This window comes from Antennarius striatus, chromosome 7 (genome assembly GCF_040054535.1).
Source record: "Antennarius striatus isolate MH-2024 chromosome 7, ASM4005453v1, whole genome shotgun sequence".
In the NCBI taxonomy this organism is placed as follows: Eukaryota; Metazoa; Chordata; class Actinopteri; order Lophiiformes; family Antennariidae; genus Antennarius; species Antennarius striatus.
The window spans coordinates 3,840,497-3,863,748 of NC_090782.1; the positions used below are offsets into that span (position 1 = coordinate 3,840,497).

A 23,252-nucleotide genomic window follows, 5' to 3' on the forward strand; every position below is an offset into this window, starting at 1 on the left:
CTAACTTTAAACGATGACTCCCAGCAACAACCTGGTACAGACACAGCAAATATATGGGACAGTATCTCCATCTGTTGCATTTTCCATCTTCCCATCACCAATCCAGCATCAGAGGGAGAAACAGAAATATAGAAACAGATTTTGCGCCACCTCCTAATTCAAGCCGATGCTCACCTCAGGACACATGCAGAATTATTGAGGTCATCCATCCATCCATTCTGATTTACAGGAAGGTGAATGTTTTGTTGACAGTTGTAGCAACCAAGTACATTGTTTTTTACCTCCATTGTGGTAAAGTGAGTCCAACGAGTAAGTCCAGTCCTCAAAACTTTTTTTTAAATTCAAGGTTGTATTAGGAGTTTAAAGAATCACTTATGCTTGCATAGTGAACAATGATGGGTTATTAATGACAATCAAGGCCTCAAAATTAAACCAATATGGGTGTCAGGGTCAGTTGATGGGCTGGTCAGAAAAAAAAAAGTCTTCTTTCCCAAAACAGCCTTCCTCCCCTTTGTTTTTAATCAGGTAATAAAACTGGAACATATTGTATAATAATTTCCATGCAACTACTTTTCGATCAGTCCTGATGAAAAGATTATTGTCATATTCCACTACGTACAAATTGCATACACTCGTAAAGATGCAGCTATCTGAAGAGATGTATATATACTGTACACACATGCTCACACTGAAGTGCTGTCTGTCAATAAGACACATGGAAAACATAAAACATTTACACGAGTTTCTCAAAGAGAAAAAGATGTAACACATTAAACATACCTTACAAGATAATACTGACATCATTATTGCCATACGTCCAAAGAGCATTTCTGCAGATAATTTAAGTCAAATTCTAACACGGATCTTCTGATTTACCAACTTGGTTTTCACCGTTGACGTACGTGACTGATTTCCTAAACCAGTCACGTCAACGGTGGTCCAATTTTTATACAACTAAACACACAGGAGCATCACCAAGTGATAATGTTTTGATAGTTTAGGCTCCCATCTTTAAGGTTTGGAGGCTTTGAATCCACTATATCCTCCCTTGGCAAAATGTCCTGTCACATCAAATCAGAGGCATTAGCTGGGACAAGACTAAATGAAGAGCTGCAGACCCAGGGGCTTGGTTTCAGAGAAGAGAAGCCAGAAACAAACAAGCGGGCGTTCCTAAAATGGGAGAGCATTCAGACCGACTCCAGCATGCTTGATCTCACAGCAGCGTCATGCAAACATCTAAAGAGCTGAAACGACTCCCTTCAAACAATCTGAGTCCTGTTTGACACACAAGGTTGGCAACCCTCAGCTGAACTCATAGGGGCTTATATGCTTAGAATTATGTGTGCACATTGTTTTTGGTGCAAAACCCCTCACGGTGAACACAGACACAATCTTCCTTTTGAGCTTAATTAACCAACAGTTAATTTCATATGTTGTTTTTTTTAAAACAATATTAGCAAATAGAAAGGCTTTTATTTTGAAACAAACATAAAAAAATAAATAAAATGTGTGTGTGTGCGTGTGTGTAACTGTGCAATCTTTGTCCTGTAACATTGATTTTTTAAGAGATTCATGATAAGGTGTTTGTGCATGGAATATACATACACACCAGCAACGTGCGCACACGCACGCGCGCACACGCACACACACACACACACAAAATCCTCACTGACATCATCCTCCTGATCCTGGAGTCTCCAGCCATTTCATCGTGAGAGAAATGACAACGGCGTGTGGGTCTTCACCTCTGTGCGGTTACTGTGGAGGCGTGCGGCGACTGGTGTGTGTCGGTGCAGGCTGGCCGGTACGAGCTCTGTGGTTCTGAAGGCTCTCCAGAATACTCTTAGCCAACAGTTTGACATCAGTGTGGGTCTGTGGGTGTGTGTGAACCAGTTCCAGCTGATGCAGGCCACCCTCCTCCAACAACATGCTGCAGTACCGAGCAGCTGCATAGACACAGGATCGGGTTGGAAATAAATAATCAATGAAATGGATGTAAGTGAAAATAAAAATACGCAAAACTATGAATCAGTTTAACGTTCATGTCTCACCATTCTTGCTGCAGACGTGCTGCATGGCCCAGGCAGCCCACAGCTGGACACCAGGTGTGTGAAAGCACTCCAATAGGGGAAAGAAGGGATTGAAGGACCTGCAGAATGTGAAATAAAAAGTTTGGTGTGCTCCTCAACCTGTTCATGCTGTCAATAGCTTCTAAAAATGTTCTGACTTCATATAAACATTAAAATATTATCAAAATATAAAGATATTAAATAACATTTCAAGAAGTCAAACTGCACCTGTAGGCCACCATTTCACAGTCTGGTGGAGGCCACTTCATAATGACATCATGCTGTTGAGGCACACAAATGATGTCTCAAAAAACACCTTAAAAGAATACTTGTGTTCAGTATTTATGTGCATCTTGTGCTGATTCCTACCAGCTGCTCCAGCAGCGAGGTGCGAAGATCGGAGCTGAGCACCCAGGCTTCCTCCCCCCGTGAGGTCAGATGTGCAAGGATGCCTGCTGCAAAGTAGCTGACCTCCACCTCTTGGCTGTGCAGCAGAGTCCTGATGTGTTCCAGGAAACTCTGCACCATCAGTTCCCCATGCAGCTCCCCCACTTCTGCTATGTTGTTCTGCACAGGAACAGGTGGAAGGGGGTAATGACCTCTAAATGCTGCAAGTTTATTTAAGATGGTGTATTTCTACAGGGTAATAAGGAAAAATGAACTCACCAACAGACCCAGAACCTTCTGCTGAATGGAGGACTCACTGGGGAAGGACTGCAAAGAGGGGGTAGTGGGGGTGAGGGAGAAGGGGAGGTAAGGAAGCCAAACAAGTGAGTCACATTGCCCCTAAGGTATGCATACTTGCACGGAGAAACACGTGATGAAGCAAGACTAATTATCATGGTAATCAGCTTTGAGTCATGTTGTTTATTCAAACGCACAAGTTGACATTTCTGCGTACCTCCAAAACTTTAATAAACAGGTCCAGGCCTTGGTTTTCAATAAAATGGCGACAAGTTGTTGGTGATTCATCAGTCAGATTCCAAAGTGCACTGAGTGTAAATTTGAGGGTGGCATCCACTATGCCCTGTGAAGCCTTCTGACGCACAATGTGAAGCAGTTGCTGCAGGGAGAAAAATGCACATTCACTGTGAAGACGTTCCATTTTTAGTAAATTAGTGAAGGATGAAGAAAATAGAGCAGAGAATCATACCTTCACTATGAACAGCTCTGCTCCCAATTGAGCTGTCTGCTCTGTGGACAACTGGAAAAAAAGCATTTGTCTATGAGTTTAGCAATGTGGATGTATCAATAACATAGCACAAGGTGTGTGTGTGTGTGTGTATATATATATATATATATATATATATTATACCTTAGCAGCCAGTATTGAAATGATGGCCACAGCCATCCTCTGCATGTTCTGGTCTTCATGGTTGCAGAGCCACTGCATCACTAGTTTGGCAGCTTCAAACCTTACAACAGTAAGAAAGAGAAAGTTACCTTCTACAGTACATGAAATTTTTATGACAGATTTGGTGTCTGGTCAATAATTTAACATTTTGTCTTAAAATCTCCACTGATCAACATTTACTATTTTCACTCTTTTATACATTCAATAATTTAAATAGATAAAAAACCCTGGAAACAAATGAAGACCCTAACCACGTTAATACTACAGTAAAACGAGTGTTCCTCACCTGTTGAATGGAACCTCTTGCAAAATGCGGTCACTGCAAAGTGACAGCAGGCAATTCTTCTGCAGCTAAAGACAAAAACCAAAACTGTAATCATCATTGCAGAAACCTGTTGTGTATTTTTTTCTCTGTGCTTCGTTATTCAGGCTCAGAAAAAGCACAAACAGAAATATTATCTGATGTCTTGACTTCGATCTCATGCAAGACTAATATTATTTTGTCAGCGTGTCTGTAATTGAATGGATTTAAAAATGAGCAATATACATTAAAACTGGCAAAATGCATCTGGGCAGATTGTGCATTTTTACCCCCAACCCGATATTTTCAAACCAACACATAGCACCATTACTTTGAAGGATATAAGCTTCACTTATTATTCTGACTCAATTGTGACCAACTGCAGTTGGTAATGTAGTTAGATCAAGTAAATCAGAATTATGATTTAGGATTATTATATTATTATTATGTGCGGCGCTAAAGTATTAGGTATTTTCACTATTTTATTTCATCTTTATCAAAATCAGCTGTGACAAACCTTCAATAAAGCTGAACAGAAAAAAAAACATGAATTACCTGTATGTGTTACAAAAGCAATAGATTTGTAATTTAGAAATGCATTAAAATGGTAAAGGGGTTCAACTGTGTGTTGTACCTCAGAAGAGATATTTCCTATTATTATCTGTGCTTTCAAAAAACCTGCTTCTTGTAACCGATAAGGTCTGCATGGCATCCACCTTGACAGCAGCGGCGCTGACCTACCTGTTGGTGGTTGGGGAACGTTCTCATGGCCTCCAGCAGCAGCTGAGTTACTGTGCTCAATAGTCGCACAGGCATTCCCGCTGCCAGGTCCTGCTTTGTCAGGTTGAACACACAAGCACTGGCTGCCAGCTGGACATTCAGAGTGGCAGGGTGATTCTTCATCCCCAAAACTACCAGCTGATAAAAACACACAAGAGAAAAGGGAAGAAATATTATGTTACTAGACACAGATGATGGATCTGAACAGATGTGGCCTTTGAGGTGAACTTAACAGACTTGGGCTGACCTACTTGTATAACAGACTCATGTTAACAGACAGGGACAATATCTGCGATTCTGAATTATTACATTTATACCAAAAAATAAAAATAAATAACAGAAAACATTAACTGAGCTCGGACCATGCGTGGAGTTTTAACCAATCACAACAGCCACTGTAGCGGTGGTCCAGGTTTGTGCAGGCACATCACTGAATGAACAAATCTGCTAACAGATGTCTGAGGAAAGCCCCCACCCCCACAACCCCCCCTAAAAGATATTCTGTAGTTTTGGTGTCAGCAGTTCCAGGGCTGACAGTAATCAGATAAAGTCAGTTTCATAGCTGCGATTAAATTTCCTGTTGACACCAACAGAGCCTAGGAAACAATGAAGACTAGACCGGAAGTAGTGCTGAAATGAAAAAAATCCCCGCTTGACTTGATTTTCTGTTGAGACAAGTTTAAGAGTCGACAGCGAAAAGTGCTGCTCTTTATCTCTTCTTAAAAGACAATCCAACCATCCAACAGTTGATCTTTCTATGTAACCCAGACAAATAGAAATTCAAGACTATCCATACATTTATTTTCTTGAAGACGACAATCTGCTATCTGCCTTGATGCAACAGTGCTACCCACTGCACCACTGCGACGCCCATTCAAGACCATATTACCCAAAGATCTAATGTCTTTTACAGTTCTCAAAATGTACAGATTATTAGTCTTCACAATCCACACAAAAAAAAGTTAACGAGGGCACTTTGTTTCATTTTTACACAACCTTAACTTTCTGAAGTGTTATGATTAATAATAAGAAGCCTAAGCATTAACAACATTTACAAAAATCATTAATAAGTGTCAGAGTCAATCAGCTATGCAGAGATAAGCAGGCAGAATTATAAAGAACACAGACAACATTTGGAAATCATGAAAGGAATTATCTCAAAACTAAAATCTTGATATTGTTGCTGCCTTGAAAAGTGGAGTGGGGTGGGTCGAACTTTGACACAACACTGTGGATTTACCTTAAGGATGTCAGGCCTGGGTTTCTCCATGACATGTGTCAGGCTAAACAGATGAAACAGAGCTTCTCGTACAAAACCTTCCCTCTCACTGTAGCGACGAAGGGCTTCACAAATTTGGGTCTCGTTGGCTTCTCCTGTTACCTGTTTAAACACATAAGACAGCTTTGCTTAAAAATATTTTTTAAGCAGTTATTATTTGTAATTATTGCATCTATACGTACTTTTAAATTTCCTTCACCAGAAAGGAAGTCAGCAAATCCAGCATCTGTAGCTAGAAGACCCATAAAGGTCATTCCTGGTCTCTCCTCAACAAATGCCTTAACAGCTGTGTCTGTCACCTGCAGTAGGTAAACATTTCACATAGTAAAACTTGCCTGGACCATCAATATTCTTTCTTTTTTAGGGCTGAAACAGTCACCAGCATCCTGGAATATCATGGTGTAAAATGTTATGATTTTCATACCACAGATATTTGCTTATTACAAATATAGCAATGTAAGACAAATGGAGATCACAGCTACTCCTCAACTCAGATAGCACAACAGATGACCATACTCACACACACACACACACACACACACACACACACACACACACACACACACACACACACACACACACACACACACACACACACACACACACACATACACACTAGAGGAAATAGCAGAGCAGAGCATGGACAGATCACTAATCCCATTCTTAAAAAAGAATGTTAAATCAATAACACAGGGTGACTAATATCCGAAAAACCAAAAAAGATTATTAAGCATCCATCAATCCATCCATCCATCCAACCCACCAAGTTTATGAGACATCTGGACACAGACTGATGTTAAAAGAGGAGAATCATCCTCCTAGTTCTCTTATTGTGACATAGTCCCTGTAAACATAATAAGATAAACCAGAACACACACCTGTTTTCTACCTGACACATCCAGGGACACAAGAGCAGGCAGTATCCCTGGCTGTCCAAGAAGCTGACGAGCCACGTCGGAGGTAAACTGTTTGTCATCACTGATGTCCAGGTGCTGCGTAGGCAGGGTTTTAAACAAGCATATTTATCATTTTTCAGAAATACAAACTAGTATGTCAGATTTCATGCATTCTTCTCTGAATAAATTATTGAATCAATCAACGGTAGGAGAATAGTAGGAGATGAACAGCCAAAACAAAGCTCCAACTTGACACGGACCTGCAATACTTCCAGCTGGCCGATGACCCCCAGTAGCTGAGCAGTGCTCATCTCTAGCCTCTTCAGTTGGTGCAGGGTTAGCGAGCGCAGACGCTCCTTCAGGCCTAGCAATGGGCTCAGGTTGGTAACTGAAGTGTTGGAGAGATCAAGGCTCTCCAGTCGAGGCAGGGAACACACATCGACAAGCCCAGAATCGTAGAAGTCTACGTTCGCTAAAGAGAGGGAGCGTAGTGCCTGGAGAGAGCTGAAGCGATACTGGATTGGTTCCTCCAGAGAGGACATGGTGAGACCCGTTAGGACGAGTCGCTGGAGGGTCTCCTGCAGGGTGTTGGAGAGATAACAAACAAATCAACAAACACTCATTTAAATTACAACAAACGTTTTCAGCATCAATCTCAAAGCGACATTGTCACATTTTACCTGACAATATTTATTGGTGGCCAGCCCCTGTAGAATATCTGGAATAGTGAGGTCAGCATTGACCCTGGCAGCATCCAGCTCCAACAGTCTGTGAGGGCAGAGGGCTTTCTGGAAGGCCTCTGCAGAGATCCTCGCGGTACGGATGCAGGCTCGCCTCAGACGCAAGTACTCGCAGTTCCGAAACACACCCACTGAGCTGTCATTCAACAGACCTGAGGTGGAGCAAATCAGACGCCAGGCTTCACTTTGTGTTGTTGCACAATCTTGTTTATGTTTACCAAAAAACAATCATCAGATTGGAAAGCTTAAAAAATTTACAATGAAGAAAACCATTACAGTATTTTCCGCACTATATGGCGCACTGTACTATTAGGCGCACCTTCAATGAATGACCTATGTGGTGGAAAGTTTTTAATACAATAAAATAATATAATAATATAATAAAATAATAGCATTTCTTGACCCAAAAATCTAGAGTGTGTGTGTCAAATCTTTCAGCACTTGGGAGAAACGGCCCCAGGAAGTCTCGAGGTCATGAAAGATTCTGCAAGAATCTAATCTGTTTTTAGAAGTGTTTGCGTAAATGTCAGTATTTGTTAATAATTTTGTCTGCACTAAATGTCCGCGTGACTGATTAGGTTATGTCATCAGCCATGTGAAACTGTCGACTAGATGTCTCTGCTAACTTCTTGAGGTCATGATGTACCTACTGAAACTGGGGGAAAGATTAGTGGAGAGCAGAGGGAATGAAGTTAAACAACTGATTCACACCTCCCATAGTTACACCTTTAGAGTATAAAAAGAGATGTGATCCATTTTTTAGTTTGTACTTGAAGTTTTTCCTGTACCCAGAGTACTCTGCAACAACACACAGGAGGACTTTTTCATTGTCCCCAGAGCTCTCATCATGCTTAGATAAGTATTTGTTGAACTTGTCTGTTTGTTGAACCTGTCTGTCTGTCAATATCATCGATGATGTTATTGGACTCATACTCAACCTATTGATGATATTATTGTACTGCTACTCAAACTATGCATGATTTGAATTGACAAATAAATATCTTGTATTTTACACTGTCTCCTGTCCTTAAGAAAAACGAAACCCCACCACACCTATTCTAAAACTTTTTTGTATATAAGGCGCACTGGATTATAAGGTGCATCTGATCATAAGGCACACCTTCAATGAATGGCTTATTTTAAAACCGTTTTCGTATGTAAGGTGCACTAAATTATAAGGTGCACTGTAGGTTTTTGAGAAGATTAAAGGCTTTTAGGTACGCCTTATAGTGCGGAAAATACTGAAGGTTTGACTGATGATACAGCCCTGTTTCTGATACAGCTCAGAAACAACAACTGTATGGAATCCAGGACTGGTGTCAGGTCTAGGTTTACCTTCAGAGGCCATTTTGGCCAACAGCTGATCTGCCAGCTCCTGTGGGAAGAGAACAGCCTCTCTGAAGCGCAGGGAGCCATCGGGGCGTTTCACGCAGAAACACTCCAGGTTCTGGCTCACATAAGTTAGACACAAGTCTGTCAGAGCCGCGGGAGATGAATCCTCCTGAAAACATGAAGGTAGATGCGTGTGGATTTAATGTTAATTTATTAACATATACTGCTATAAACCTATTTATGAACACAACCCCACTGCACTATTGCGTCCATACCGTGTTAAATGACATGCTTACCGCGGTAAGGAAACTCCTGGCCATGGCCATGGCGAAATTAGTTACAGCTTATACAACTTAGACTGGTGTATTATCCGCCACGGTAAATCGCCTCTTTGTTTTCCGCCCCTCTGCAGGCTCCGTTCCTAAACCTAGAAACGGACAGCTGTTTGGCTCGTCTGCCGTGAGGAAACCCCGACTGACAGCTCGGAAACCCGCAGCAGAGACCGATGGACGAGCGATCGCGAGGGGAGCAGCTACCTAGCTCACTTGTTGTTGCCTCCGTAGTGGAAAATCGCTCTCCATACAGAAATGCTGAGAGCTGTCCAGAGCGGCCGATTTCATGTTTTAAAAGGTATCGATTAGTCAATGTAGAGACCAACCGTCTAATATTTGAAACCGACTGCAAATCTATCCTGCACGGCGGTGAGGTCTATTTTTGACTTGACAGACAGTAAACAAAGGTCACAACACTGGAAGTACATTAGCGAAGGGGCTGGCCTACGGAAGCCGGTGAGGAAGTGTTACGAAACCCGGAAGCGAGCAAACATAGAGGCATGTATCAACCTATGTCTCCTCATTCACCGAGGAATTTGTAGTGTACTATTTATTATTTATTTTTGCTTTTTTTCCACAGGACCTTTTGCGTTTTACCACAACTATTTCCATTTTTCAGCAAAGGAAAAATTTCGTGAAATTACTAATTATCTTTGGCCAAGGTCACAAGTAGCGTTGTGCTGTATGTAGCGACAGGTTAAAGTCAAGTTGAATTACGTGAGCGCTGAGAAATGGCTGGACTTGTAAACTTTAAAGACGAGAATGAAGTGAAGGAGTTTTTGGATAATTTGGGAATTGAGTATAGCTATCAATGTCACAAAGAAAATGATCCTGAAGGTAAAGTCCACACTCTGTTGTCCGTGCTGCTTCAACATTGGATGCTGGTTAGCAATGTCTGCTTTTTAAGCAGTGCTTATAATAACGTATATTATTCTAGGCTGTCTGAGGCTTGCAGAGTATTTGGAAGGGGTGAAGAAAAACTTCGACTCCGCTGCACGTGTTCTCCAACATAACTGTGAAACGAATGGACATGGAGACAGCTGCTTTAAACTTGGAACTTACCATATTACTGGCAAAGGTAGAACACAGCGTGGCTTATTGCTTTAATTCTTTACCGTCGCTTGCTTGTGTGTGTGTGTGTGTGTGTGTGTGTGTGTGTGTGTGTGTGTGTGTGTGTGTGTGTGTGTGTGTGTGTGTGTGTGTGTGTGTGTGTGTGTGTGTTACTGCATTTCATTTTGTGTGACACAAACGTGGACAAACGTCTGGAAAATTTCGGTATAAAGGTTTAGCTGAGAACTGTGGATGTGTCACGATTTGAAGTGTCACTGCGATTAAATGATGTACAAGCAAGCAAAAAAAAAAAAAAAAATTACATCTGGTTTTATTTTGGACCTGACATTTATCCTCAGCAGTACTCAGTAACTGTAAAATATTGCAAAAACATTGTGTTGTGCATGGCTCATAAAAGCATTGATTGGAAATAAATTTTGATTAGGTTAAAATAGAAAGCCTTTTATTGTCACTATACATGGTATAATGAGATTTGGAAAATACAATTTTTAACACTGCCAAATGTCAAGGTTTATGTTTTTATTGTAAAAATCAAAGCTTGGAATTTTACCATTTGGTCAGACTAAAAGCAGCTTAGAGACATCTTTATTTGCAGTGTTTTTTATTTGAGATTTTTGGGATATTGGGGATTTGCACAAATTTCTGTCTTCCAGCATTAAGTCCATAATTAATTCTCATCACCAGGTGGAGTGCCTGAGTGTCTGAAAACAGCCTACTCCTGCTTCATGCGTTCCTGCACCAGTGGAGGAAAGAAATCAATGAATGCATGTCATAGTGTTGGACTGATGGTCCATGATGGACGAGTTACAGAAGGAGCACCTGATCCTGTAGGAGCTCGACAATACTATGAGAAGGCCTGTGCGGATGGCTTTGCTCCTTCTTGCTTCAACCTTAGTGCTTTGTTCATTGAGGGCAGTTCCAAAGAACTTCCCAAAGATATGACGCAAGCTTTGAAGTATGCTAACAGGGCCTGTGAGCTTGGACATGTGTGGGGCTGCGTCAATGCGAGTCGTATGTACAAGGTTGGGGATGGTACGGAGAAGGATGAGAAGAAAGCAGCAGAGCTGAAGAATCGGGCGATGCAGCTGCAAGGTTTACTACATGAAAGGCAACTCAAGTTTGGGGAATGAATGGCATTTAGGGTTTATTTGTTGGTTTGCAAACACAAGTCGTCCAGTTGGTATTTAGAACAAGTTCATGTATTTATAAGCAACACTTGTTCTGGATGTTCAAAGTTGAGGAAAGAATGATTCAGTGGTGTTTAATCAGCCTTATTTACAGCCTGTTGACAGGAACATTCATGGAGCAAATAACATGTCTGTAAGGTAATGCCACTGTGTAATAGAAATAAAATAGTTTTTTATGCAGAGCATGTACTCTTCAAGCATGATTTTGAAATCTATGATTTATTGTACAGCCTGGACATGATAAGGTATGGGAGACTTTTCTGTTAAGAGCTACTTTTACATTATGGCTCTGTGCCTGATCTCCAAGACATAAACCACAGCTGACCTACATCCGCTTCAGCGTTCTCGCAACCAAGTTTTGAATACTGTCCTGTGGATCAAAGAAATTAAAACTAACTTTTGAGGCCTATAAATCAGTGTGTGTTGTGTGTTGAGGCGTAAGATTGTAACATGGAAAAGAACATTGACAGTGAAGCATGGTGATTGCTCAGTGATGAGCCACTGGAAACCTGAATATCTAGCTGTGAAGATGGATTTCTTCAAGTAACAGGAAATCCCAGAAGGAACCTTAACTTCAGATAGGAAGAAGACTCTTTGGGGGCATTATACAGTCCAAAAATTCACTGATCCCATGCAAACCAAGGTTGAACTCAGAAGAGGTCCTGGATCATTCAACCTGAGGAAGTGTGTGGCTTTGCATCGTGTTGCAGGTCATCAGGGACAAAAGATGGTTCACACAGTACATAGAATCAACTGGAGACTGTAGTAGCAGTAAAAGGTCAATTTTATTAATAATTTGGGAATACACATAGAACTATTATTCTATCAAGGCATTTAAAATGTCTGATTTACTTATTGTGAGAAATCATCTGAATAGTAAATCTTGACAATGTTAACTAATATCTGCTAATGCTCGACAACTGATTTTTATTTTTACATAATTTACAACAAACAGGTACATTTAAATATTAAAATGGGAATACTGTACTGCGGAATATTTGACTCAATCATTCATCAAAATGAAAAACGTTCTGATGTTAAGAATATTTGTTAATTGTTGAGACGATCGGACAAACATTTCCGTTCGAGTCACCTCAGCAGGTGACGCGAGCACAGCGACGGTTGGACCACTAGAGGGCGGTCGCTTCAAAGACATGGAAGCCCTTCTTCAATCTCACGGCGGTTTTATCACATGTCGCAGGAAGAAGGAAGGAGACTCGCATCTCTATGTTTGGAAGACACTTTTCCAGCAAAAATTAGACAATTTAGACACTGAGAAAGCACATCGATATTAAGACCTAATCGAAGCCGGTGTGTTGACGTCGAGGGGCGGTGCTGGTTCTTTATGCTGGATGGAAGCTCCGCCCACTGGCCGCGCGTCCCGGTGCTCATTCTAAACACAACACAGCTGTTGCGAGGCGCATCGTCGTGTCCTGAGCGTTAGCCTGTGAACGCTGCTAGCGCTCTGCTGCCGTCACCCGCCGGCCTCGGATGTACACGCTGGAATATCTGAAGAAGGGAGAAGAAAACGGTGCGCTTCGGTGAGTCACAGTGTGGTGTGGGAAAGTTTGTTATCGTTTCATATCAAGTAAAAAAAAAAATCCCTGCGCAGCCGTCGAGGTAGCTAGTTTGGCGCTACCTGAACATACGTTAAAATGTTCACATAGTGTCTTTGATAGAAATGTTTTAAACGTTGCACAGCTTTCCCACTTGGAGGTTTTTTTTTAACAGAACTAGTGTCAGTCACGCGTGGAACCTGGTTATCTTATCAATAAATCGACGTCCTCGAGTGATAAGATGATAGAAAAGCGGCGTGATGAACGTGGGGGCATGTTATGGTTTTTTTTGTACAACAGACTAGCTGTACTTGCGTGGAGAGATTTATTTTAGCCCGGATTTCATCTTCTTCTCCACCCACGTGGAGATGCTACCACCCCGGCATACCCCGATAAGCAGCACCGAGGACTTCAACATAAAGCTAATAATAAATCATGCTCTCCATACCAAGTTAGCTCACCAAGCTAGCGAGATGTGCGACATGCTAATGTGGAAGCCATGGAGAAGAGGAGCCAGTGTTTTAGCAAGTTGTGATTCAGATGATGGTTGCTTTATTTTTGTTCACTTAAACCTTCGGATAGTTGGCTCAGTTCTCGGAAAACCGAGCTGATTCTGACCCGTTTGCTGAGTTCATTAGAAAACTACATGAACTCCAGTCGCTCCGCTCCGGATAGCGAACCCCCTGCGCGGTGACCCTCAGGGAGTACTTAGGGTGTGGCGATGGTCCTCCCACCAACAATACTGGGAGAAAATAGATATCTTCCCTTAAGCAAAGTATATCTCGGTCCTGGAATTGTCCACAATAGGTAAGTGATGAGGGTATATTTCTGGCCATTCGAGCTCCCCGTGGATGCCATGAATTTATTAACACCAGGGTAATTTTCAGTGGAATAAATATCCCACCAAGATCACCTGCCTGTTTGTCAAATGGTCACATCTGAAGAGTAACTCAGACTAACAGGCTGTCCTACCTGTGTCTGCTAAGTGTATGCGTCCATTAATTTTAATTTGTTGATCAATAATATTTAGAATGATTGATAGACTAGACTAAGAAATAAATTTCATTAAACTCCGTGCCAGATGCTGAATGCATTTCCACAACCACACATCAAACTTGAGTTTGTATGACAGATTGAAATGAAAATTAACCTTTTTCATGACAAATAAACCTGTGACAATGGAAGTCTGATGATGGAGATCAGTGTAAAATGTCCTGTTTACAATCTGCTGTGCTAAAACTTTTTGAGAGCCATTTAGCCACACCTTTATCTTCTTCTTCTTTTCCTTTCGGCTTTTCCCTTCAGGGGTCGCCACAGTGAATCAATTTCCTCCATCTAGCCCTGTCCTTTGAATCCTCTTCTCTCGCACCAACTACCTTCATGTCTTCCCTCATTACATCCATAAACCTCCTCTTTGGTCTTCCTCTAGGCCTCCTGCCTGGCAGTTCAAAACTCAGCATCCTTCTACCAATATGTTCACTATCTCTCCTCTGGACATGTCCAAACCATCTCAGTCTGGCCTCTCTGACTTTATCTCCAAAACCTCTAACATGTGCTGTCCCTCTGATGTACTCATTCCTGATCCTATCCTTCCTGGTCACTCCCAGAGAGAACCTCAGCATCTTCATCTCTGCTACCTCCAGCTCTGTCTCCTGTCTTTTCTTCAGTGACACTGTCTCTAGACCAAACAACATTGCTGGTCTCACCACAGTTTTGTACACCTTTCCTTTCATTTTAGCTGAAACTCTTCTATCACACATCACACCTGACACTTTCCTCCACCCGTTCCATCCTGCCTGTACACGCTTCTTCACCTCTTTTCCACACTCTCCATTGCTCTGGACTGTTGAGCCTAAGTACTTCAAATCCTCCACCTTCTTGATCTCTTCTCCCTGTAACCTCACTCTTCCAGTTGGGTCCCTCTCATTCACACACATGTACTCTGTCTTACTGCGGCTAACCTTCTTTCCTCTCCTTTCCAGGACAAACCTCCACCTCTCTAGCTTCTTCTCCACCTGTTCCCTGCTCTCACTACAGATCACAATGTCATCTGCAAACATCATAGTCCATGGAGATTCCTGTCTAAGCTCGTCTGTCAGCCTGTCCATCACCATAGCGAACAAGAAGGGGCTCAGAGCTGATCCCTGATGCAGTCCCACCTCCACCTTGAACTCCTCCGTCACACCTACAGCACACCTCACCACTGTCTTACAGTCCTCATACATGTCCTGCACTGCTCTAACATACTTCTCTGCCACTCCAGACTTCCTCATACAATACCACAGTTCCTCTCTGGGCACCCTGTCGTAAGCTTTCTCCAGATCTACAAAAACACAATGCAGCTCCCTCTGGCCTTCTCTGTACTTCTCTATCAACATCCTCAAAGCAAATACCGCATCTGTAGTACTCTTTTTTGGCATGAAACCATACTGCTGCTCACAAATGTTCACTTCTGCCCTTAGTCTAGCTTCCACTACTCTTTCCCATAACTTCATTGTATGGCTCATCAGCTTTATTCCTCTGTAGTTGCCACAACTCTGCACATCTCCCTTGTTCTTAAAAATGGGCACCAGCACACTTCTCCTCCATTCCTCAGGCATCTTCTCACTATCTAAGATCCTGTTGAACAACCCAGTCAGAAACTCTACTGCCACCTCTCCTACACACTTCCATACCTCTACAGGTATATCATCAGGGCCGACTGCCTTTCCACTCTTCCTCCTCTTCAATGCCCTCCTCACTTCATTCTGACTAATCTTTGCTACATCCTGGTCCACAACAAGTCACCTCTTCTAGTCTTTGTTCTCTCATTTTCCACGTTCATCAACTCTTCAAAGTACTCTTTTCATCTTCCCATCACACTACTGGCGCCTGTCAATAGACTTCCATCCCTATCCTTAATCACCCTAACCTGCTGCACGTCCTTCCCATCTCTATCTGTCTTGCCAACCGGTATAGATCAGTCTCTCCCTCCTTACTGTCCAACCTAGCATACAAGTCATCATAAGCTTCTGGTTTGGCCTTTGCTACCTCTACCTTCACCTTACGCTGCATCTCCCTGTACTCCTGTCTACTCTCCTCAGTCCTCTCAGTGTCCCACTTCTTCTTAGCTAACCTCTTTCTCTGTATACACTCCTGTACCTCCTCATTCCACCACCAAGTCTCCTTATCTACTTTCCTTCCAAATGACACACCAAGTACTCTCTTACCTGTCTCCCTGATCACATTAGCTGTAGTTTTCCAGTCATCTGGAGGCACCTCCTGACCACCCAGAGCCTGTTTTAACTCCCTCCTGAAAGTCATGCAACACTCTTCCTTTTTCAGCCTCCACCATTTCGTCTTCTGCTCTGACTTTGCCCTCTTGATCTTCCTCACCACCAGAGTCATCCTACACACCACCATCCTATGCTGTTTGGCTACACTCTCACCTACCACTACTTTGCAGTCACTGATCTCTTTCAGGTTACACTACTACACAAGATGTAGTCTACCTGTGTGCTCCTACCGCCACTCTTATAGGTCACTCTATGTTCCTGCCTCTTCTGGAAGAAAGTATTCACTACAGCCATTTCTATCCTTTTTGCAAAGTCAACTACCATCTTTCCTTCTGCGTTCCTCTCCTGGATACCAAACCTGCCCATCACATCCTCATCACCTCTGTTTCCTGCACCAACATGTCCATTGAAGTCTGCTCCAATGACAACTCTCTCACTTCTAGGCATGCTCTGCATCACTTCATCAAAGTCCTTCTCCTCCAGCTCACATCCTACCTGTGGAGCATACCCGCTAACAACATTGAACATCACACCTTCTATTTCTAGCTTCAGACTCATCACTCTATCCGACACTCTTTTTACCTCCAGGACATTCCTAACAAACTCCTCGTTCAAGATAACTCCTACTCCATTTCTCTTCCCATCTATACCATGATAGAACAACTTGAACCCTGCTCCTAAACTTCTAGCCTTGCTACCTTTCCACCTGGTCTCCTGTACACACAGTATGTCTACCTTCCTTCTCTGCATCATGTCAACCAACTCTCTACCTTTTCCTGTCATAGTTCCAACATTGAACGTCCCTACTCTTAGTCCTATACTCTTGGTGTTCCTCTTCTCTTTCTTCGAGCGAACGCACTTTCCTCCTTCTTCGGCCAACAGTAATCCAATTTCCACCGGCGCCCTGTAGGTCAACAGCGCCGATGGCGGTCGTTGTTAACCCGGGCCTCGACCGATCCGGTATGGAAGTCATAGGTTTGATTCGCATCTTTGATTTGGCAAAAGTTTTACGGCGGATGCCCTTCCTGACGCAACCCTCTGTATTTATCCGGGCTTGGGACCGGCACAATAAGACACTGGCTTGTGTCCTCTTGCGGCTACATTATTTAGCCACACCTTTATGATTTACGTTTATTCACTAAATTGTATGTTGGGGTATACCCCCCCCCACCCACACACACACATATATAGCATGTACATTGCAATGGGGATGTGCACTCTAAGTTTGCCAAGTCTGTTGGCTGTCAAGCTGAATTAGTTGTAATCTGAATTAATGTCTTTTTCACTGTCAGGCTGTCATTTTGTGAAACAAAGCCTCCCTTTGGTCTAATCTAACACACTCTTTGTGTGACATTGCTGCTGCTTGCCCCCTTCGCCACCCGTTTTAAAGGGCTGTGAGGAATGTTCCATATCGATATTTAGTATGGCTGTGTGGAGCCCCTGTCCTCCACACTTAACTTATGACCCAGAGGTCGCTGGCTCAGGCTCATGACTAGCATGCCTTTACATTGCTGTAGTGTCGAGGTAGGCACTAAAAATGGAATGTATTTCATTTGATGTTGGCAGCACTCTTGTTTATTTATGGTTGATGAAAGCATTGTTTGAGTGCTATAATTAAGGTTTGTTGTAAAATGGAAGATAATAATTTAAATCTTCAGTCCTCCATACATTAGGATGGGATAGTGCTGCATGTTTTTTGCAGAGCATCACTAAAAAGACAGCAGTCAGTGGGTGTAAAAGGTGCATCTAAAATGTTGACCCAAGGCATCCTAGTAATGAGGCTGTTTTTAATCCAGTACAGTGTGGGTCTTTCAGTATACTTTCCAGGGTGGTGATTTGAATTGATGCTTTTAAAAAACAACAATTTGCACTACAGTGTACAGAAACACTGAATTGAATTATCATGGTGTGTGTTTTGGGTTCATCCTGTTCTTTGTCCCTCTTCCTGTGAGCATCACATTGCATGTCAATTGCTTGCCAACAGGATTTGTGTGAGTGCCTGGAGGATATGCCAAAGCACACGCAGTTGGAGTGCCGTTGTTATTTTCAGTTGCATCGTTGTTTCTGCATAACACATAATTATCAGTGTCTAAAATGCTTTGTTTTTGTTGGGATTTCAGCCAACAGTTTTTAATTGAAACATGTGCTGCTATCAGAGAGAGAGAGAACTATTCAGCTCTATGTAGAACAGAAAATATCACTTCAAAGGGAAAATTAGTTTTATTTTCCTTTGTTCTTGTGCTTGTATAACTGCTTACTAGTGCAAATGAGCACTAGTAACTTTTTAGAAACTGTCCTTTGGTAATCTTCTAGTCAAAACTAATCCTGGAGATGCCTTTTGTACGTGGGCCCATCTGTTCAGCACTGCGGTGTAACTACCCTGTCCAAGGCCTGCAAATGTGATTAGTTGGAGATTACATCTGTGTGTGTGAAACGAAACTCCCCTCTCCAAATCAGAGGCGTGTGTTTCCAAGAGAAAGGGTTAAAACTCCGAAGCACTTCTGCGTCATCAGGTTCAATCTCTGGTCTTTCTCTGGCTATGTTTCTTCAGACTGCATTAGATCATGTTGACTACAGTTTCTGGGCTTGTACTAGGAGGTAATATGACTAAGCCACTGTGGCTCAGTGTAAAAGAATTGAGTAAGCCACAAAAAGCCACATTCTGTGTCCAAGACGGCGGCTTGCTGTAATAGCAAGTAAAACTTACAAGTAAACATTGACTAATACCAAGAATCAAATTTATTAAAATCGAAGTGTCTAAGTCAAAGTCAAAATGTCTTGTATTCCAAGTAAAACTTACAAGTAAACATTGAGTAATGTTTTGTATGACTGTATCTTTACATTGTGAATGCAAGTTTTCAGTTGTTGGGGGGTGTAAAACCACACTTGTCATAGGGTGGTGTGGGGGGATACCCCCCCCCGCATGGGGGATCGGGCCCCCCCGGGAAACTTTTTAGAAAATGGGGTTGTTTTCCTGCATTCTGAGGGCAAAATCTTCTGTTAAGTTGACCTACAAAAATACACTAAAGTCAACATTTCAAGCTTAACTATCTTTATTTCTGTCCTACTTTATGCAGGTATAAATGTGATATTCAATAATTGAAAACTTGCATTCACTATGTGAAGATAGTCATACAAAATATTAGTCAATGTTTACTTGCAAGTTTTACTTGGACTAGAATACATTTTAACTTTGACTTGGACAACACCATTGGTATGCCATAGTTTAATTTTTTTTTAAATTCGATAATATGATTTTTCATTTCAATTTAAAAAGGCATATAAAATAGCAAATGAATACACATTTACATGCATCGCTGGTTATTCCTGCCAGTCATAGGTATCAAAAGTCTAAGACTACAAAAAAGTATTGGTAATATCTTTCATTTACCTTCTGATCGGTCTGTCACCACTCCTACCCCCTCTCAGCATTCACCATTTGTTGTTCAATTAGAATTTTAACACAAACTCTAATATAAAACACTCTATTCTAATTTTCTTTTGATCGATCGACCTCGCCTTGTCTTACGCCAATTCGCGGGTTTAGCTTATAAAAAAAGAATCTTTTTGTTTTTCATTGGACGGGAGGAGGTCATGACCCGAGTGCATATTTAATGATCGAGAGCATTCGGGTTACTTCGGCTATTTCCGTCGGCTATTTCCGTCGGCATGCTTAGGCTAAATTCCGTCGGCATGTAGAAATAGCGGCGCTAGCAAGCGGAGTTAGCGGAAATAGCGGCGCTAGCGGAAATAGTGGCGCTAGCGAGCGAAAAGTATTACGTTTTAGCCTTTTTTCCATAAAAATAAGAACGCCACTGTGGCTACACAGTCTAAAAACCTTGTAGCCAATCTGGAATTTACTTCGCCTATGGCGAAGTGGCGAATGGCTAGCGCAAGCCCAGAGTTAACGTGAAACTGAGATGCAACCTACCAGTGATGTGCGGTCAGGGGAGACAGGTGAGGCACGGCCTCACCTGCCATCATAAAAGGAAAAAAATGGCAATTGGGGGAGACAAATTAAATGGTTATATTTATCCAGTGACGTGTATTATAGTTATTTTCCTTTTAATGTTTCCAATTTTACATTATTTTTACTCAAAATGGCTGAATTTTCACATTTCCCACTGAAATACTGAGAAGAGACCTGCGGTGAGGCACGAGCCAGCCGAGCCTCCCCACGGATGGCTGGTGGCTCGACTAGCAGTGCTGGCATGCTATACAGTGAGACCGTAATGCTATCTATATGTCGCTATTAAAAAGTTCAAACACGTTTGCTCTATGAATTAAATAGATAATGTACATTATATACATTAGCTAATGTATATAATATACAGTGTTTTTTTGTCAACCACTGCATGTGAGTAACTTCTTTCTTGAGTTGAGCAGTCCTGAAACTGTTGGGAAATGGAACGAAGTGAGGCCCACAGTTCTCGTGCCTCATGGTAGGGGGCGCAGGTGATCCCAGGGATTTGGCCGAAGATTCTTCTTCCTCGGCCATAGAAGTGGTGACAGCAAACTACAATCTATAGTCAGCGAGACAAGTGCAGCCATTCCTTTTCCGCTCGCCTTGCCTTACTATAAAAATGAAGGATTACATATCTAAACTCAAATTTTTTCGAGGCTGCCGTGGACTTCATTTATAAGTAAACATAACATATAAAAAAGCGTGTAGGTAACAAGTTTTTTTTAATCAAACATGCTTATTTGTGTGTTTATAGTTTCCTTCATTTCTCAACCCGCTTCATCTTCTTGCGTAGGTCGCAGGAGCTGGATCCTATCCTATCTTGGGGCGTGAGGTGGGGAAACTCCAGACGCACAGACACACAAAAACGCACACACACATTCATTCTTATGGTCAATTTGGGACCAGCCAATTAGCCTGAAGCGCATGTTTTTGGATGTGGGAGGAAGCCAGAGAGAACCCACGCAGACACGGAGAGAACATGCTAACTCCACACAGAGCGGGCTCAAAATCGGAACTGCCTTGCTGTGCGGCGACAGCGCTACCCTCTGTTCCACCGTGCGGCCCGTGTTATAGTTTGTATGTGTAAATAATTCTATGAGACTTTAAAAATAACCCACTCACTGTTTCTTATTAAATGATGAATAAGCTACACTATAGGTTCATATGTTTGTGAACATCTTCATCTGATTATGATGAAGTCAGTGCCTCACCAGCCATGAACCTCACCGCACGTCACTGCAACCTACAGTATATCTAACAATATATAGACAACAATCGACTGTTTTCATTCTGAGTGATGAAGCAGTCATCTTATGACCGTCTGAGTGCTGCGCATGTTCTAGAGGCTTTTTTGATTAGCATCAATCCTTTTCAGTTTCCGACCTCCAAACTGTGCTGTTGCTCAGTCGCCAGGGAAAACCTGTGCATGTGTCTGGCACATTCATTCAGCACAGATGGAACTGCGATGTCACACGTTGGCGGGCTGTAGAAATACAGCTTGACAAGTAGAAATATAAAGCAAGTCAAGTGTGCTCAGTTTCTTGGCAAATTTTTATCAGGACTTGTATTTGTCTGACTTTTCTTCATCATTGGCAGTGATATGTAATATCCTTGTGTTTGAGAAGTTCTCATGCAACACTGATAATAACACTGCAGCGGTTGTGTGTTTGAAAGACTTATATATGAGGTGTTTCTAATGTTGCTGGCAGATGTGTGAAGTGGGTGTTGTGGATGTGAGCTTGGTGAGCACCTGACTATGTAAGATGATGATAAAATACAAGGGTAATGCATGCCCCTACTTTCAGTTCAGCAGTTATAGAGGAAAGCTGATGCTACTTGGCGAGTTGCACAATGAGCTTTTTGTGTTGTTTCAAATGTTGAACGCAGCACAACATTTGAGGAAGTTGTGCAAAACTGCTTGTTAAGGGTATGTATGTATTTACCATGTGTTTCCTGCTGTGTTGTAATCACATGTTTCAAGGAGAAGTGGAGGCCTATGAGCTGTCAGACACGGACAAAGAAGCTGCTGAAGACTGCAAACACGCGTTCATGTTCAGCTTCTCTCCCACAGAAGAGATAAAACACACCCAGTTAAATGCACACCACAATAGGCTGAGTGGCTGCAGGAGGTTTGGAGCTTTGAAAAGATTTGAACCCAAATTTAACCACTGATGGGAGCGGCTCACACATGAAGGGCTTTGCAGCTAGTGGACTGCGGCACTACCCCAGTTCCTAGACTCTCCTCTGCTACTTTGCATTCAGTTTTTTCTCTGGTGGCATTCTCCTAGTGAGGGGAATCTGATGCTATTTTTGCGGTGTCATGTCTGAAGTTGTCGTCTCCACCTACTTTTTTTTATCCAATTATTAGTCAGTACCCTTCACATGGAAATATACTACACTGTCAGCATCTCTGACAAACACTGCCTTGTATTTTCTCCTATCTAAAAGGAAACTGGTGGTAATTTAATACAAAACGAGCCAGTGATTCCAAACATATCAGCAACGTTTGATCGGACAAAAACTTAAATGTTGTTTGAATTGTATTTGCATTTCTTGCCCATCTTTACTTGTTCACCAACAGCTTAGCGTGGTGTGTTTGGGGTCATGGGTCAAAGGTGAGTTCAAGGACGGGACTATGTTAAATGCCCCATCCCCATTCCGTAAGCAATGCGAGTGTCAACTACGAAAGTCTTCACACCTGACGCCGACAGACTAGATTTTTGTCTTCTGTTTAACTCTGACTCTGCACACTGAGAATATTCTCAGCCACAACAAGTGGAGTTTGAGGACCAATTAACGACTATGAGGAATACGAGGAGATGATACTTAAAAATAGTTTTCTGTATTTTGTTGGTGAAACTTAACAAGAAGGCTTTAAAAATGGAAGGAAAGATTTGATTGATGTCATAATGGTTGCTTAAACATTGTGCCAGCTGACCTCTGGTATGTCACTTAACCCTTGGGTACCGATTAAAATGGCTATTGCAAGTGAAAGATTAAAAATGCACGTCTGTGTGTAGAGACATACTAACTACATTTGTTTTGTTTGAAGCTTTATCATAGTGATGGGAATTACAAAGCTGTTCCAAGTGAAATTATGATTTTTTTTTACTTCT

At 42.1% G+C, this 23,252-nt stretch overlaps 3 protein-coding genes across 6 annotated transcripts in view; 2 read left to right on the top strand and 1 right to left on the bottom strand.

Annotated features, from left to right (window-relative positions):
• Positions 1–91: 91 nt before the first annotated feature.
• Positions 92–9,178, bottom strand: zyg11 (zyg-11 family member, cell cycle regulator). The gene is made up of 17 exons (XM_068318716.1): positions 9,048–9,178; positions 8,755–8,920; positions 7,360–7,571; positions 6,940–7,257; positions 6,662–6,775; positions 5,966–6,082; positions 5,745–5,885; positions 4,466–4,642; positions 3,710–3,774; positions 3,385–3,484; positions 3,223–3,273; positions 2,971–3,132; positions 2,736–2,783; positions 2,439–2,636; positions 2,298–2,350; positions 2,052–2,149; positions 92–1,946 (listed from the first exon to the last, which is right to left on the bottom strand). The coding sequence occupies exons 1-17, from the start codon at positions 9,075–9,077 to the stop codon at positions 1,756–1,758; spliced, it is 2,241 nt and encodes a 746-aa protein (XP_068174817.1). The 5' UTR covers positions 9,078–9,178; the 3' UTR covers positions 92–1,755.
• Positions 9,179–9,780: 602 nt separating this feature from the next.
• coa7 (cytochrome c oxidase assembly factor 7) lies at positions 9,781–11,739 on the top strand. The gene is made up of 3 exons (XM_068318720.1): positions 9,781–9,920; positions 10,021–10,161; positions 10,839–11,739. The coding sequence occupies exons 1-3, from the start codon at positions 9,815–9,817 to the stop codon at positions 11,282–11,284; spliced, it is 693 nt and encodes a 230-aa protein (XP_068174821.1). The 5' UTR covers positions 9,781–9,814; the 3' UTR covers positions 11,285–11,739.
• A 963-nt stretch (positions 11,740–12,702) lies between these two features.
• ralgps2 (Ral GEF with PH domain and SH3 binding motif 2) overlaps positions 12,703–23,252 on the top strand; it is a 74,107-nt gene continuing 63,557 nt past the window's right edge. For 2 of the 4 annotated variants that reach the window (XM_068318662.1, XM_068318665.1), the window contains exon 1: positions 12,709–12,882. The gene's annotated coding sequence lies outside the window, so the exon portion shown is untranslated. Of the gene's footprint in view, positions 12,883–23,252 lie in introns of all 4 variants that reach the window. The other 2 variants (XM_068318664.1, XM_068318663.1) reach the window with 2 other exon arrangements.